This window comes from Boleophthalmus pectinirostris, unplaced genomic scaffold (genome assembly GCF_026225935.1).
Source record: "Boleophthalmus pectinirostris isolate CB_2022bp ecotype Guang Dong unplaced genomic scaffold, ASM2622593v1 HiC_scaffold_8, whole genome shotgun sequence".
In the NCBI taxonomy this organism is placed as follows: domain Eukaryota; kingdom Metazoa; phylum Chordata; class Actinopteri; order Gobiiformes; family Gobiidae; genus Boleophthalmus; species Boleophthalmus pectinirostris.
The window spans coordinates 14,938,356-14,956,099 of record NW_026571515.1 but is presented as its reverse complement, the minus strand read 5'-3'; the positions used below and the strand labels follow the sequence as shown (position 1 = coordinate 14,956,099).

The 17,744-nt window shown below is 40.5% G+C and overlaps 1 protein-coding gene across 1 annotated transcript in view; it reads right to left on the bottom strand.

Annotated features, from left to right (window-relative positions):
- Window positions 1–1,966, bottom strand: part of LOC110174724 (uncharacterized) — a 62,232-nt gene extending 60,266 nt beyond the window's left edge. Inside the window, exon 1 of the mRNA XM_055165891.1 lies at window positions 1,835–1,966. Coding sequence (XP_055021866.1) covers window positions 1,835–1,837 — 3 coding nt within the window. The 5' untranslated portion in view covers window positions 1,838–1,966. The remainder of the gene's footprint in view (window positions 1–1,834) is intronic.
- Window positions 1,967–17,744: the final 15,778 nt, after the last annotated feature.

Genomic DNA, 17,744 nt, shown 5'->3' with positions numbered 1-17,744 from the left:
CGTTTGAGTAACACTTTATTATCAGTCTGTCTAAATCTCCAGACCTCAAAATGCTCTGTTCCACCTTGTGATGTCATATAGTGGTAGTTAAAAACATAGACTGTATATATAAATGGACGTAGCCACCGCGTTCCAAATGGGAAGTTCACATCTGGCCTTTTCCGGTTCCTACTGACCTTGGCTCCCATTGACTTACATTAGAATATTGTCTCCCTTCTCTCTGTAACTGCTGCTGTGAGCCTCGGCATTTTAGTCTTAAAATGTTCGTATTAAAATGTTCATATAAAAATGGTATTAACCCACTCTACATGAGCCTGGTGGGGTTTTTTTTTTCAATTTTGTATGTCAAAAAATCCTATCCATAACATGGAGGCTGGCTCCAAAGTCACTCCTGTAACCACTTCATTTAAGTGGAACCGGGTGCTGTGGGTAGCATGACCAGATTATCAAAATCAGAAACTGGGACATCCTTGGTTTGTGATTGGCAATAATAAAATTGCGAAGTGAGTGTGTAATTGAGGAAAACTGTTCTGTGGAAGAAAATGGATGGATGGATGTTCTGCACTTGGCCCCTTCACGACTATACTGTGAGTCAGTATTGTCACATTTTCTATGTGTTTTGGTCATTTTTAAGCAGTTTTTCTGTATTTTACTTGGGGTGTAACGATATCCAACTCTCACGATACGACATTGTCACGGTATGAACGTCACGGTACGATATTTATTGTGATATTGTGGGAAAGCTCACAATATGGATGGGAGGCTCACAATTAGAGATGTAATAATATCCAAATCTCGTGGCACAATATTTTCATGATATACATCTCACACTACGATATTTATTGCAATGTTTTATTGCTAACAAAACTGTGAATATGTTACTTTTTCCTCTTAAAATGCCTTGACAAGACTTAATCCAAAGAACTAAGACTTTAAAGTGTTAGAACTGTTATTTCTTCGTGTAGACTGCACTGAAATGGAGCAAGGGATCATGGTTAATGTAGTTCCATCTGTCTTTTGTGAGCTGATGCAGTTCAGCTTCTGTCGGACTAAAGGACATGACTCAGTGGAATATGAGTGTTCTTTCTGTGACAGAGAGGTGTTCTGCTGATGGTGAGTCTGTTCTGTGCTTCTATCGCGTTGGACACTGCATCCACAATGAAAATGACTCGAATACGTACTAGTGTGGACGGAGCCTAAATCTGCAGGGTTTGTGCGTTAACCATGTGTGAATTGAACAAAACACAACTCCAAGTCTGTTTGTGTTGAGGAAACAACATTATAACATAGATCAATATACCAAAATTGACCAATATTAAAGCCAAACTGAAAGGTAATTTAAAAGTTTAAAGGTGACTTTTTTAGTGCAAAGTCAGCAAACCTCCATGGCTTTACCCGAAACTTTCCACAGTATGGCATTAACCGGTGACACCGAGTTATAAACCAGATCTGTAGACAAGCCCAGTCAGTTAGAGCGCAGTCTAATGCAAGTCTAATGCCAGAATGCAAGTCTAATGCCATACCATGGAACATTCCGGACCAAACAATAACATCTCCATGGAGACGCAAAGTTATAAATCAGATCTGTAGGTCCGTAAGTTCACGCAGTAAGACAGAATGTTTTTTTAGCAACAAAAACACTTGTAATTGAACAAATACAAGACAGAAACCTGCTTAAGTTTAATGCCGGACTGTGGAACATTCAGGACAAACAATAACATCTCCATGGAGACAGATCAGATGGCGGACACGCTCAAAAAGTTACAGAACTTGTCTTTAAGTTTGTCATACATATAAACACGAGTTGGTTTCATAACATTTAGAGTTACGTTACCATCTTGTCCTCGTCTTTCCATTCATTTCAGATTCTGTGAAATAATCCAATAAAATCTGGACTCTGGAGTAAAAATGTAGAATAGTCCACACGGAAAAGACGGGAAAAAAATGAAAATACTGTCCATCGTTTAAAAGAGGAGAAATAAAAATGAACGTCGGAGTGTGTTTCTGTTTTAAATCCAGCGGCGGTTTAGAGAGAAACACGAGGCTCCTTTCACCAGAAGAGCCCAGAGTGTGAGAGCTATGTTTGTCTGAAACGAACGACCAGCGGCGTGACTAAACACGACACAGGGACGGAGAGAGAGAAGGAGGGAGGGAAGGAGGGAGGGAGAAGAGAGGTGGAGTAGGGGAGAGGGAGAGAGGAGAGAGAGGGAGGAGGGAGAGGAGAGGGACAAGAGGAGAGGAAGAAGAGGAGAGAGAAGGAAAGGAGCAGTGTGATTAAACATGAGGAGAGAGGGAGAGAGAGAAAGAGAGAGGAAGAGAGGGGAGGAGAGGGAGTAAGGAAGGGAGGCAGAGTGAAAGGGAGGGAAAGAGAAAGAGAGAAGAGGGAGAGAGAGGAGAGAGGGAGGGAAAGAGAGGGATAGGGGAGAGGAAAGAGAGGGAGGGAGGGAGAGAGAGGGAGAGAGAGAAAGATGGAGAGGGAGAGACAGGGAGAGAAGGGAGAGAGAAGAGGGAGGGAGGCAGAGTGAAAGGGAGGGAGGGAGGGTGAGAAGGAGGGAGAAAGAGGAAAAAATAAGGGAGAGAAGGAGGGGAATAGGGAGGGAGAGGGAGGTAGAGAGAGAAAGCGAGAGGGTGAGAGAGGGGAGGGAGAGAGAAAGAAAGAAGGAGAGAGGGAGGAGAGAGAGAGGGAGAGGAGGGTGAGAAGGAGAGGAGAGGGAGAGGATGGAGGGAGAGAGGGAGAGGAGAGAGCAGGAGAGAGTGAAGAGAGAGCAGGAGAGGGAGAGAGAGAGACAGGGGGAGGAGGGAGGGAGGGAGAGAGGGGAAGAGAGAAAAGCAAGGGAGAGAGAGAGAAGAGGGAGAGAGAGAGGGGGAGAGAAGAGGGAAGGAGAGGAAGGGAGAGAGAAAAGAGGGAGGGAGAGAGAGAGAATAGGGAAGGAGAGGGAGAGAGAAAAGGATGGGAGAGTGAGTGAGGGAGAGGGGGAGAGAGGGTAAAGAAAGGGAGAGGGATGAAAAGAAGGAGAAAAAAGGAAGAGCGCTGGAAGATAAGAGAGAAAGAAAGGAAGAGAATGAGAGGAGAAAGTGTAAGGAGAGAGAGGGAAAAAAAGGAAGTGTAAAGGGAGTGTAAAGAGATGGAGAGAGGGAGACAGCGCAAAGAAGAAAGACAGAGAGGCAGGGAGAGAGTGAGGAAACAGAGAAAAAAGAGAGGGAAGGAGGTAAGGGAAAGAGAGAAACTGGAAAAAGAGAGAGAGAGAGCATGTGGTGAGTGTTTTGAGACTCGTGCAGCTGTACATTAAATATTCTGATAGAACCACTGGAGCGACTTTGAACTGTCAGAGGAATTAACCGTGACTCATGATTCTATAGGATTTGAATAAAGATTCTCATCATCTTTTCTGACCCAGAAAAGTGAAGAAAACTGTCACTGTAAGCAGGGTGAGAAAACGTATGGAAAATCAGACTAATATTGAAACTCATTTGAGCAGGAATCGATACTGAAAAAAGTCACATTCACAGGTCAGAAGTGAACGGCTCCTGAACAGTTTTAGAATGATCTTGAGTTGCATCAGAACGGTCTTTTTCGGTCTTAAATGATTTTTTTTTAAGATGCAATAAAAAGCGCACACCACAGAAACTAGGAAAATCTTATGAGTTTTTAAATCTCAGATCACAAAGACAACAGCAGGATCTGTCTGCAGATCACAGGATATAAAGTTGTGAGCGTGATTGTCAGCTCTTTCCTGTCTACAGTAAAACCACTCTCTTTGAGACTCTTACGTGTTCAAAAGATCAGACTCTGCACTTCTAGTTTAGATACAAGACAAAACTGTGTTATTATTATGGCTGTCACAAAAATCGCAAAAATGAATCACTGCAGTACTAAGAGGCCCACCGCGGTGCATGTTGGGCCACCGTGATCACCGCACGTGACCACCGTGACCCGACCCAGAGTCCTGCACAGGTCCATTTTTTGAGACTCGCACCCGCCCGGACCCATTAACATTCCACCCGTTACTGCCCCTGCCCATGATAACCCAAGACTAACCCAAGACTAACCCAGGACTAATCCAAGACTAAGCCATGACAAAGGTGCACCCGCGTAGACCGTCAGGTGACTGCAGGAGAAAGGTTAAGTGTGGTCGTTGCCCGATCACGCTTTGCGGACACCTGCTCCGCATGCTCGTGCTAGGGGCACTCTCTCTTAAGTGCGCGGGTACCTGACCTGGTGCAGGACCCTGGCCCGAGCTGCCGCAGTGAGAGCTGGAGAGATGCAGCGGCACTTGTTCCAAAGCCAAATGTTACTTCTCCCACACGACACACGCTATATCCACACGACAACCAAGGTAAATGTGCATCTGTGCAACAAGCGCATCATCAGAGAGAGTTTTCAGAGCCCCTAGAAATATGATAACTCCGGGGGATGTTGAGGAGGGGAGAGGGTGCGTATCGTTGCATACCGCGCTGTTGAGCCGCTATACCACACCGCAGGAGAAATTCCTTAACCACGACAGCCCTAGTTATTATTATTTGTGGAATGTGGTGCAACACTTCAGATACATGATTTTTAATGCTCAGAAGGCTGGAGATAAAGTCCACAGGAAGTAGAGTCACTGTTGCTGATCTGCAGCTTCACCTCGATCTATGCGCTGTGTGGATGTAAACAGACATGTGAGGAACTACTCCCACCTTTTTACTTTTAAAGAACGACTCAAACTGGATTAACAGTGCTGTTTTTATGGACTGGGGGTCATTATTTGCGGAGGACAAATTCCATGGATAATGTGGATGAGATGCTGCAGTTTAAATGTACAACTTTTTGAGAGGTAAGGAATAATTATTTTCATTATTTTCTGAGTTTGTATCTTGCGTCTCTGTGTCCATCACTCTGTCTGCCCCGATGCACTGTTTTATCATCTGATATCGTAGTGTTGCTGATGTTTGGTGGTTCTGATCTGACAGAGCAGCTCAGAGTCACACTGACATCACAAATAACACACAAAGACATAAAGTCGGGAGAAGTAAATCGCATCCAAAAGGAAAGTACTATTATATAATGTTGAAAATCACATTCAATTGTCTAAAGAAAGAGTTTTTATTATCACTGCAGTATTGGAATTGGTATTAAAGGATGATGTCAGATGTCAAAAGTTTTTCTAGGTATTTAAGAGCTGCAATTGAGTAAATGTGAGGTGGAGCTGTTTAATGTCACACTGCGGAACATTCCAGGCAAACCTTCCTAGAAACAAAAGTGAATAAAAGTGTAAGTATGTCTTTGAAACTCTAGTCAAACATAAGATCCTTGACCGAGCTTTGAACAGGCAACAGAAGCAGACGTGTTTATGACCGTCACACTGTGGAACTATAAGCAGTCTCTCCTTTCTCTCTGCACTCCTTCTCTTCTTCCTCGTCTCTCTCTCTTTTCTGGCCTTTCATCTCTCACTCTTTCTTTTTCTGCTCTTTCCTCCCCTTATCTCACTTTCTTCCCTCTCCTCTCTCTCCTTCTAACCTTTCTTTTCTCACTCCTCTGTCTCTCTTTTCCTACTCTTCTATTTCTCTCTTTCTACCCTCTCCTGTCTCTTTTTTCTACCCTTTCTTCTCTCTCCTCTTTCTCTTTCTACCCTTTCCCCTCTCTCCTCTCTCTCTCTTTCTATCCTTTCCTCTCTTCTCTCTCTCTCTTTCCACCCTTTTCTCTCGGTTTCTACTCTTTCTTCTCTCTCTCTCTCTTTCTACCCTTTCTTCTCTCTTCTTTCTACCCTTTCTTCTCTCTCTCTCTCTCTTTCTACCCTTTCCTCTCTCTCTCTCTCTATCTACCCTTTCCTCTCGCCCTCTCTCTTTCTTCCCTTTCCTCTCTCTTCTACCCTTTCCTCTCTCTCTCTCTACCCTTTCTTCTCTCTCCTCTCTCTTCTCTCTCTCCTTCTACCCACTCCTCTATCTCTTTCTACTCTTACCTCTCTCTCTCTCCCTCTCTCTCTCCCTTTTTCTACCCTTTCCTTTCACTCTCTCTTTTTTTCTACCCTTTCTTTTCTCTCTTTCTCGACCCAAAAGAGAATCTAAAAAAAAAAAAGGACCACCCTAATAAATACCAGCAAGAGCCGCAGCCACAAACAAAATAATAAAACCTGAATGATGATGTGGAGGTCACGGCAACTTCCGGAATAAGGTGAATTAGGGATGGGCATTCGATGAAATTTCATTAATCGATCATCGGGAGAATTAACGATAGATTATCGATTAATCATGAATGTTTTTATATTAAAATGATCATCATTATTATTACTGCTAATCTGCATAAATAAATTCAACTTTACAACAATTAAAACATAACCACTCTAGAGCCACATCAGCCCGTTTAATAATATAATGTGTTTAATGCAGATTTGTCTCACAGAAATGAAACTTAAAATCGCATGGCTAATTTGCATAAATAAAGCAAAGAAAAAAACAGCTCTTGTGCGCTGATGTGGTTCAACTTCTGTCGGACTAAAGGACACGACTCAGTGGAATAAGGTTAGGTTAGGGCGACCATATTTGCGTTTGTCAAAACCAGGACACCGTACGGGGCGTGGGAGGTGGGGCCTCATCATCATGAGCGACTCTCACCTGGCAAAGCTTTTTCACGTTTTTCATGCGCCACTGGACACCAAAACACATGTGTCTACTTTTTACACTGTGCACATGGCATCCCACTTGTTTCAACCGAGACGAAAAGCGAGGAATTTCTGGTACAAGTCATCGTTAGATGTGCATTTGTGCTTCGGCTGTCTGTGTCTGCTCGCTCCTTCTGAGTGCAGAGAGCTACAAGAGACACTCAGTTTAATGTCCCCAATGAAAGGAAATGAAAACCTGAACATTTGCATCACTTTATAAAAAAAGCCCGGACGGCCAGGACAACATGTGGAAAACGGACATGTCCGGGGAAAAACGGATGTTTGGTCACCCTATGCTACGCACAGAAACCTACATTCGGTTTGTCGATTAAAAATGAACGTAATCGACGAAAATCTTAATGATCAATTATCGATTGATCAACTAATCATGCCCATCCCTCAATATCTCTGTAGTAATATATCACACTTCAAATTTTGTTTCAGTATCATTTATGCGAATGTAACTAAAGTGCTGCGTAGTCCCCACCCGTACTGCCGTGTTTAGCATCTGTGAATCCCAGAGGTGGTTAAACTGAGCGCTCCTCTGCGGCGGAGGGTTATTCCTGTCCGGGACACGTCCAGCTCTACAGGCACGTACCCCTCCATGTCCCCCTTGCACCTCATTATCATTCTGTACGCACCGACAGCACCCCCCCACCCTACCCCATCCGCCCCCCGAACTCCCAGCATGCACCTGGGCTTAAGCTATCACCAACAACAACACCACGTTTATGAGTTACGGCTCTTTCTGGTTACGACGGTAGTTAAAGGGTTAAAATAGCGACAGGTCAGAGTCAGTATGTGTGAGGTTTAGTTTAGCTGTCATGCTCATTTGATGGTTTTATCACTTAAAGCTGCATTGGGTAACTTTCCCAGCGGAGGGAACGTCAAATTCTTTTCTCCGTGGAAAAGTTATTGCTTTGTCTGGAATGTCTCACAGTATGGCGTTAAACGGTTCTATCTTCGTGGAAGACCAAACCAGACCAAGTTACAGGTCAGATCTGTGTCAGAATGTCTGTTTATCTACACAGCAAAAAGTGGAGTGTTAAAACTGACTCTCACAGAATCAATTTTAACATTTTTCTCTTTTTATATGAGTCCAATCTGTTCTAGAGTTAATTTAACATTTCTGGAAATGTTTAACCCCGGAAATTAACACTAAAGGAAGTTGAATTAATTTCACTCATGGCAAATAACCCCAACTCCAACCCCCATTTAACTTTCAAATACTTAAAATAACACTTATTGTGTTAAAAAACTACTCTGAAATATTTTACCCTGAAATTTTAATCCTCCAGATTTTGCTGTGTAGATATTTTTAAGATATAAAACCACCTGTAATTGAATAAACATAAGGTAGAACTGTTAATATCATATTGTGGAACATTCCAAGCAGAGCAGAACATCTCCATAGAAACAAGCAGGTGATGGACCCTTCACCTGAAAAGTTACACAAAGCAGCTTTAAGAATATATATTGTTCATTTGATAAAATTAATGAACTATGTAATACTTAGATTTTAATCTTCATACATATTTGTGTTCCCAGATATGAAGAACAGGTTCAAATCAAATATAGCTTTTACTGATAATGGTCACTGCATAAACCTCAGCACCTGCAGCCATCATGAGCCAGTGCTAGTGCAGCCTCTGCACCTCAAGGAGGGAATTCTGGAGGTTCTGAACTTCCAGATGAGTCACTGAGAATGAGAAACACTTGTATGTGTCCTGGCGTTGTCAAAACTATCAAATCAGACACTAATCGATAGGGGTGTTCAAAAATATAAAAATACTGACATATCGTATTGCCTAACATGACGATACAGTATCGATATCATGGGCTGCTGTATCGATATAAAAGTGAAAAAAGAGCACACTCAGATGGCCGATGTCCAAAAGCTTTTCACTTTTGTCTTGGCTGCTCCTTGCATTTGCACCTCTACAAGAATTTTGGTGTGCGTTTTCTGTTTCTTCTGCCGTATCGATATATCACCAAGAGTATTTTTTGGTTTATTTAACTAATTATTTTGTTACAGCTACAGATTTGTTGCTTGTTCAGAGGAAGGAAACTCGTATACGTGACACATTTGACATTTTCACTTTTTTGATGATTAAAATGTTTGTGTTTCATATGAACTTTGCACAAGAAGTGGTTTAACAAAGAATTTTAGAATCACAGCCATGATTTAGCCTTTATTTTTTTCTCAATATGAAATATATCGCATCAGCCCGATAGTGCACTGCATGAAAATATGTATTGTATCATGGCCTGTATATCAAGGTATGTATTGTATCGGCAACTTCTTAATGATACCCAGCCCTACTAATTGATACTAAAACTGGTATCAAAACATAGATGCATATTTGAGCAGTATCGATACTAAAAAGTCACATTCACAGGACAGAAATGAACCTTTCCTGAATAGTTTTAGAGTATGGAGCACATGGGAATAGAAAAGAAAATATGATTTAAAGTTGAAAAGCACATTCGATTGTCTGAATAAGGAGTGTTTTTTATTATCGTTGTGGTATCGGAATCAGTATTGAGTATCGAGTCTATTCCTATCATGATAATCTACAACTCTACAGAATTCATTATCTCCACAACGGATTGCTTTTGAAATCTGCTGTATTTCTCTGTCGCTGAGATTTTTGGGCCGTGAGACAATAGATTTTGTTTTTGTTTTGGCTGGGTCGGAGCGGGCAGGATTAGAGGAGCAAGGATTATAAGAATCTGCATTTTCAGACCAAAGCTTAAACTGTTGCTGATGCTTTACAAACTGGAACTGAATCATCTGCTCTGGGCGTGCGGACGGATGCGAGAGTGAAAACAGGCTCCTCAGATCACAGGTTAGTGCTGAAGAGGAGCAACTTTAAGGATTCTGGAGTGTTCATTTCAGTTTGAAGAGTCATTCAGAGCAGTGATTCTATTAAAAAAAATTCCATAAACATGACCTAATTGTGTCCCAAGATGCAAGGTCGACATGTTCAAATCAAATAGAGCTTTTACTAAAAACTACTGTAAAACTGATTTATTCTTTTTTATGTTATAATTTGGTGTTTTGGTTGGAGACAATTATCCAATCACAAAGCAGAATGAGTATTGCCAGGTTCAGTGCTGAAATCCAGCTGGTTTAAACATAAAATGTCTCTCTCTGATCTGAATGGTCACTCTCTAAACCCCAGAATAGAGGTCTGCACGGGACAGAATTTTCCAGTCCCGCAAAGAATTGTAATTTTCAATCCCGCTCCCACCCGCATCTGCAATATTTTGTCCCGCACCCGTCCACAAGTCCCACAGGATGGGAACCTTTGCTTTCTTAAGCTCTATCAGACACGGAGAAGCGAAAGGAATTGTGCTGCGTATGGGGGGAGGCATGGTGGGCGGTCCGGCGGCACAGTTAAGTCCTGGATAAATCATGTTTTAGTCCTAGGTTTTAGGACTAGGACCTGGTTTTAGACAGGGGCGGGGGGGACTCTACGCAACATACGCGACGGGGGGACTGTCTGCGCGACGTACGGGACGGGGGGAAGTGTCCGCGCAGCGTATGGGACGGGGGGGACTCTCCGCGCGCCGTACGGGACGGACGGGACGGGGGAGAGTCTGCTGCTTAAAACTTTTTTATTAATGCCAAATAAAATATCCAGCACAAATGATGCATGATATTCTTACATTTATCATTTGTATATTTTACTTTACACTCATATTTAGTTTGCAGTTTACCATCCCACCCGCACGCTTTCAAAATGTGTCCCGTGCCTTACTGTTTTTGTCGGAATTGCAGGGCTCTCTCCCCAGAACCTGCAGCCATTATGAGTCAGTGCTAGTGCAGCCCCTGCAGCTCAGGGAGGGAATTCTGGAGGTTCTGAGCGTCACATAAAGCCTGTCTATAAACTGAGAATAAGACAAACTTGTATGTGTCTCTATCTGCAGGTTAAGGCTCTGGCAACTCAGGTTCAGTTGTGAATTTAGTACATTTTTTAAACTGTAAGAGAGAGTAAGTATTCACACTTGCTACATTTTATCAATTATATATTTACATTTTTGTCTCTGATTTATCAAAAACTCACTGTCTACCATATGATCTTTACAATTTGATTGGAGCAAGAGTGGAAAGTAACAAATTATATTTACTCATGTTACTGTAACTGAGTTGTTTTTATGAGTAATTTGTAATTTTTTAAGTAGTTTTTGAAATAGGTAATTTTAGTTTTACTCGAGTACATTTTGACCCAAGTATTTTACTTCATGACATTAGCACCCAACCCTCGTTACTGAGTAAAATCAGATTGATTGAGAAAAAAAAAGAAATGCGAAAAAACAACAACAACAACAACAAAAACAATCTGCCAGAAATGAAAGGAAATTGCATGGGCGGCATTTTCACTACAAAACTTTCAGTGATTGTACAGAAGTGTCAGTCTGTCTTGGATCAACTTGGATGATGTTGGTGCTGAGCCACAGATTGAGGTCGTCATGGTCAATATTCAAGAAGGTGCATTTAATAATTCTCGAGAGAAAAGTGAAGGAAACCCTTGGCCAAACCTCGGACAGATATTTGAGTTCAAACATAAAATAGGGAATAACATAAAAATGCAAGTGTTAAAATAGTAAGTGTTAATGAGGTCAGTTGTCTTTAAAATGTACAAAGTTTGTCTATATCACCTAAAAGTTGATTAAAACAACTTGTGCTGGATTAAATTTATGACTCATCCTTTTTTACATCAAATAATTTAAAGTAACCAAGTAACTTTTATTCAAATTAGATGGTTACTTGTACTTTGCCTTGAGTCGGAATTAAGCTTAATTAAAATTTTTCAGTACTTTTTCCACCTCTGGATTTGAGACAGGATTGCAGAAGTGAAAAAGCTGATTTCTGCTCAATAAGTTTTAGATTACAGAAGTGCAGTACCTGAAAAAGCCACTAGATGGTGATTACACTTCAGAAACACTTCACTGCTCAACACCAGCACTCATTGTTATGAAAGTAAAGCATTAAACTCGTGTACTTTGGTGTGTACTTCTAAAAATACACTTTTGACAAATGGTTGGCGCTGTATGGAGAGCTTTGTTTGTTTGTTTGTTTATTTGTTTACTCGGGGCTGAGGTCTGTGGAGCAGGTGACAGCTGTGGAAGCAAGTGTGAAATACAAACAACAGGCCTGAAACAAAACTATCTGTGAATCCTCAAAGTTCTACTTTACTGGGACACTGTTTGAGAAGACTTTTAATAGGAATTTATCTTGATTTTAATTGCATGTGTTGAAATACTGTAATTTCCCCACTGTGGGATAAATAAAGGTTTATCTTCTACTGACTAAAACCATGTTGAAGTGCCAGCTTCAACCGATAATACTGAATTTACTTTAGGGTAACAAACTAATAAGCGTAAAGAGTGTGTCTTGCCTCAGTGCAGATAAATTGTAGATCTTGAGAAAGTGTGTGCTTAGCATGCTAGTTGTTGCTTTACAATTATGGCCTCTGAAAGCTGTGAGATTGTTTAAAAAGAAGTCTGTTTTTTCACGTTTCAAGACAATAAAAATTAGGTTCTTTAATGGACTCCAGAAAATAATGCTCCTTCTCTCATTTACTGAATGATATGGTAACTAGTGCTGGAAATCACAGGGTCCCTCGCAATACGATACACGATACAATATTATGGATATGTGAAGTGTACTGCATAAACAAAATTCCATTAAATAAGCAACCAAACTACTATCACACAGACAAAAAAAAAACACAGATATAGTATCCCCAAATTTAGTAGCACAATATATCAATATTCCAATATTTTTGTACACCCCAAACAGCAACAGCTCTGTGACTTAGAGGTTTAGGTCTCGTCTCTAACACAGAAAAACCTGACAACTGCCTGCATGTGGGCTCTGGGTCAGGAAGGTCATGTACAACACTCAAGTTAAAAATTTTTGTACAATCTGGAATCCATTCTTGGCTTATTTCCAAACCATGGAAGCAAGTGAATTTGCATTAATTTAATTCTATTTAATTAAATGTATCATTTATTATTTATTTGCCACTTACTTTATTTATATCACTTTTTTGTATACATTTTTCTACCAGGTTTACTTTCTTTTGTCATTATTCACAGCATCATTCTCTTTTTCAGTGACAAAATTTCAAAATCATGATCAGCCTTTTTAGCCTGATTCATCAGTCGGTTTTACTTCGTTTCACTTTGTAGAAATGGTCTGACCTCGCAGCCTTAGATTTCGTTCACTTGATGGTAGGCAGGTACTTTTTTCATTTAACCAATCGCTGTTATTTGGTCGTCACGTATGTAATGTGCCGCTAACGGGGATAACTGGCATATTAAGCTTTTCCCAAATTCCGTAGGAAGAAGGGCAATAATGTGTAATAGGCAATAATCCCTTGATCTGTCTTTAAATCCTCGATCTCTGGAATATATGACTCTTCGCTGATTGGCTGGTGCTCGAAATTGCACTTCCAGGATTTTTGCAAACCGTCTAGTGTATTCTGATTCCAGACCTAGTTGCTGCAGAGAAATGAAATTGAGCGGAGGCATGAGGTGGCACCAGCCTGACTACAGACTTTTAGGGCTAAATATGAAATGTTAACCCTTTCCACTCGACTTATGGTTTGGGATTATAGTTTTTAAACATTCAAAATACTGTCAGTGCATTTATTGTCATCTCTTTTAAACAAAAGGCGCAGACATTCGGAAATAATCATAATAGCCTCATGAGAACTTAACAGAACACTGAATGCAATTTCCATGACTTTTCCAGGATTTCTACGACTATAGGAGCTAATATCGATATATCATATCATTTATTGTGATATACAGTATCAATATCGTGGGCTGCTGTATTGATATATCGCCAAGAGTATTTTTTGGTATATTTTACTAAATTATTTTGTTACAGAGCTACAGTTTTGTTGCTTGGTCACATTTAAATTAATTAAAATTAAAACGTTTGTGTTTCATATGAACTTTGCACAAGAAGTGGTTTAACAAAGACTTTTAGTATCATAGACTTTAGCCATTAGTTTTTATTGAACCGTATCGAATCGATTTGAAATATATCATATCAAACTGAAAGTGCACAGTATCAAGGTATGTATTGTATCGGCAACTTCTTAATAATACCCAGCTCTAGGAGGAACCCTCTAGTAGAAATCTGTCTGGCTCACATTTACCTGTTCACATGTTGAGGGTGGGGTTCTCGAGAGAAAAACTTTAAAATGATGAAGACCTGTTGTATAACCTTGTTGCAGAATATATTTGTGAATAAATAAACCTTGAATAACAGAGGAAAACCATCAGGATAAGAATTTAGTGAAGCCGCATGTACAAAGACGATAATCTCCGCTGTGGCACTGACCCGTGTGACCTGAGCTATGTGGACATGTCACAGGAATGTCCCATCTCCACACAGAAGGTGCTAATGCTTCACCCTCTTAACACTAAAGCCCGGACTCTGCGCTGGACACGACACTTGTTATAGAGCCATTAGGACTGGACGGGGAGGGACGCTCAGGGGCCTAATCGAACCGCAGGGAGGACAGAGGAGGGAAGGGGGGTGTAGGACTATTTTGGCTGGTCCCGCAGACATCCTGACCCCCCCGTTTCACATAAATCACCGGGGACAGGTTCAGGACAGGTCCGGGACAGGCTCAGGACGGCAGGGACAGTACAGAGACGGACTTGGACATTTAACTGCATTGTTGTCATACATGTGATGGGGTTTGTGTGAAAGAGGACACCCGCAGTAGACAAAACATGACATGGGGGAGTTAAAGGAGATCACACTCTAACTGTTATTCTCAGTAGTTCAGTTTATGGTTTATTCTGCTTTGTTAAACACTTTTACGTTTTGGTAAATAGTTTCAATTTTCTCAAACCACTCTTAAAATCAAATCTTACAGGAATACCTAGAAGACTAGATCCATCGTCTTCACAAGTAAACCAAGACTATTAATTAAACACATGCTTTTATTTAACATTTTCTTTAACATTACCTTTATTTTGATCATAAACGATAAATTTTGTCCCTTTTTTATCATTATTATTAGTTTGTACGTCCATAAACGAAAACAAAAAAATCCTTACACTTTTTCATTCTCGTTGTGGTTCATTTTGTACGACCATAAACAATAAACTTTTGTGCCTTTGTTAAGATTAGTATTAGTTCGTACGACCATAAATGGAGAAAAAACTAAATAAAACAAACCAAAAAAAATGGCATCTTTAATTCTTTTTGAAGATAAGAACTAAAAAAAGTGATTGTATTTCTGTTCGCGGGGTTAGTGTGGAACAAACTGAGTGATGATTTTTAAAAAGTCTGACACTGGAGAAGCCTTAAAAAAAAAGAGAAGAAAAGAGAAGAGAAGAAAAAAAGAATATAAAGCGTTATGTTTTGAAAGATATAGAGCTCTGGAATGAATGAATTATGCACTAAATTTAGTTTGTTTTAATTTATATTTCGTCTTTATATATACAGTAAGTCGTAAGTGAAACTGTAAATGAAAACTTGTTGTTCATACGCTGCCTTTCTTTCTTTCTTTCTTTCTAGGGTTTGGCATTTTAAGTATTTCAGCCAAAACCCTTTTGATCATGATCTATGAGGTTGTAGTCTATGTTTATTGTTGTGTTTTGTTTTACAGTGCTGCAAAATGACTGAATAAACTACTACTATTACAACAGTTTTGTGATGAAGGAGTGGAGGACATTACATTTTGAACAATACTATCAAACAATGAATGAATCAAATTAATGGATTTTCATGTCCAAAGGTCAAACGGCAACGACTGAAATACATTTTTATTTGTTTTTCTTGGTATTTATATAAACTTTATATTGAAAGTAATTACTCCATATTCCAGTTTTGAATTTATAATATTTGCTAATGTATGCAGGTGGTTTGTACCCTGATTCATCAGCCGGTTTCACTTTGTGGAAACCGTCTGATCTCGCAGCATTAGGATTCATTCGCTCGATGGTAGGCGGGTACTTTTTTTATTTAACCAATTGCTGCTGTTTGGTCGTGATGTAAGTAATGCGCCAAGAAGGACAATAACATCTTTCCCCTTGATAAAATTCACCAAACATTCTCTTTTTTCCGGCTTTAAATCCTCGATCTCAGGAATCGTTGCCAACACAGAATGTCTGTCTTCGTCTACATCCATCTCGACGCTTTGTTTACTGTTGTGCTGAAACACAAAAGGAACCCAGACAGACGCAATCGAGTTTGATGTTGTGGCTTCACAGCTCTTCACTGATTGGTCGGTGTGCCGTCTCCAACTTCTGTCTAGTGTATTCTGATTCCTGACCTAGTCGCTGGAGAGAAATGAAATTGAGCGGAGGCACTAGGTTTGTGGGATGAAATAAAACTAATATTTCATTGTCAAACTGTTGTTACCTGCACTGCTTTCCATAATATTTGCTAAACACTAACATTCATAATCTGGGAAAAACAGTGGTACACATGGTTATGCCTGGTTTTTCAGTTTGTGATATTTTGTAAATGCATTGGAACTAAAATATGGAGCAGTACCAGCCTTTAAAATGGTTTCTGTTTACAAAAACTCAAGGATCTATAACAGGACTATTATAGCTCATGTCTGATGGTTTGCAAAATAAAGATGTGACTATTCCACGCACACAAAGTCTGGTAAAAGATCAAGTACAGACAATGTACCTCACGATTGTCTGGTTCTGTGTGAGTAATGCCCCCTGGCCCCAGAGAGACCACAGAAACGCAAACACCAGCACAACTCTGCTGCATCCGTCCCTGCACTGCACCACGGGGAGACTACAGAGTCAGATACACACTACAGAGGAGAGTACTACAAAGGTACGCACACCTATGAACAAGAATAATACCACTAAGGAGACCAGGAGACAAACACATTATTAACAACAGCCACAGCAGGACTGAACTGGGACTAAAATCCAACTTCAACTCAAAAACACAAGTGTTTAAGCATCTGTTCCTGCACTGCACCACAGAAGAGACCAACACAGAGACGAGACACAACTATGGACAAGAACAACACTACAGAGGAGAGAGCAGGAGACGCACAACTATGAACAAAACTACAGACGAGACAACAGAGCAGGATACAGTAAGTCTGGTCTAAACCCAGATCCAGGTCTGGTCTAAACCCAGGTCTTGGTCTGGCTTGAGTCTCAGTATGGGGTCTCAGTTTGGTCTAAACCCAGATCCAGGTCTGGTCTAAACCCAGGGCCTGGTCTGGACTAAACCCAGGTCTTGATCTCGTTTGAGTCTCAGTCTGGGATCTGAGTCTGGTCTAAACCCAAGTCTCAATCTGGTCTAAACCCAGTTCTTGGTCTGGTCTGAGTCTCAGTGTGGGGTCTCTGTCTGTTCTAAACCCAGGTCTTGGTCTGGACTGGTCTGAGTTTCTGAGTCTCAGGGTGGGGTCTGAGTATGATTTAAACCCAGTTCTTGGTCTGGTCTGAGTCTCAGTGTGGGGTCTCTGACTGGTCTAAACCGAGGCCTTGTTATGGTCTGGTCTGAGTCTCATTGTGGCATCTCAGTCTGGTCTAAACCCAAGTTTTGTTGTAGTCTGGTCTGAGTCTCTGTATTGGGTCTGAATTTGGTCTAAACCCAGTTCTTGGTCTGGTCTAAGTCTCATTGTGGCCTCTCAGTCTTGTCTAAACCCAGGTTTTGGTCTGGTCTGAGTCTCAGTATGGGGTCTGAGTCTGGTCCAAACCGAGGTCTGGTCCTGTCGGTGGACTCTTCCCAGGCCCTGCAGATCATTCTCATAAAACTCATATTTATTATAACAAGACTCCTCTGTTCATCACATAATTAATGGTCAGATCTTGTTAAAAAATAAATAAAAGACTTGTTTGTTTACATTTGTTAACATTTCATCATTGTTATTTTGTTCAATTTTTTGTATATTTTGACATAAGGCCTTTTAAGAGCAATGATTAAATGTCTGTATTGTTTATCTTCAGGAAATAAATTGAAAGTTGTTTTTTAAGCTTTTAATGTTTTGAATTAGACAAAACAAGATTGTGATTGATTAATACAAGGGGAAAACATTTGCACATTTTGTAGTTTTGTCTTAATGATACCCAGTCCTACTTTTGACA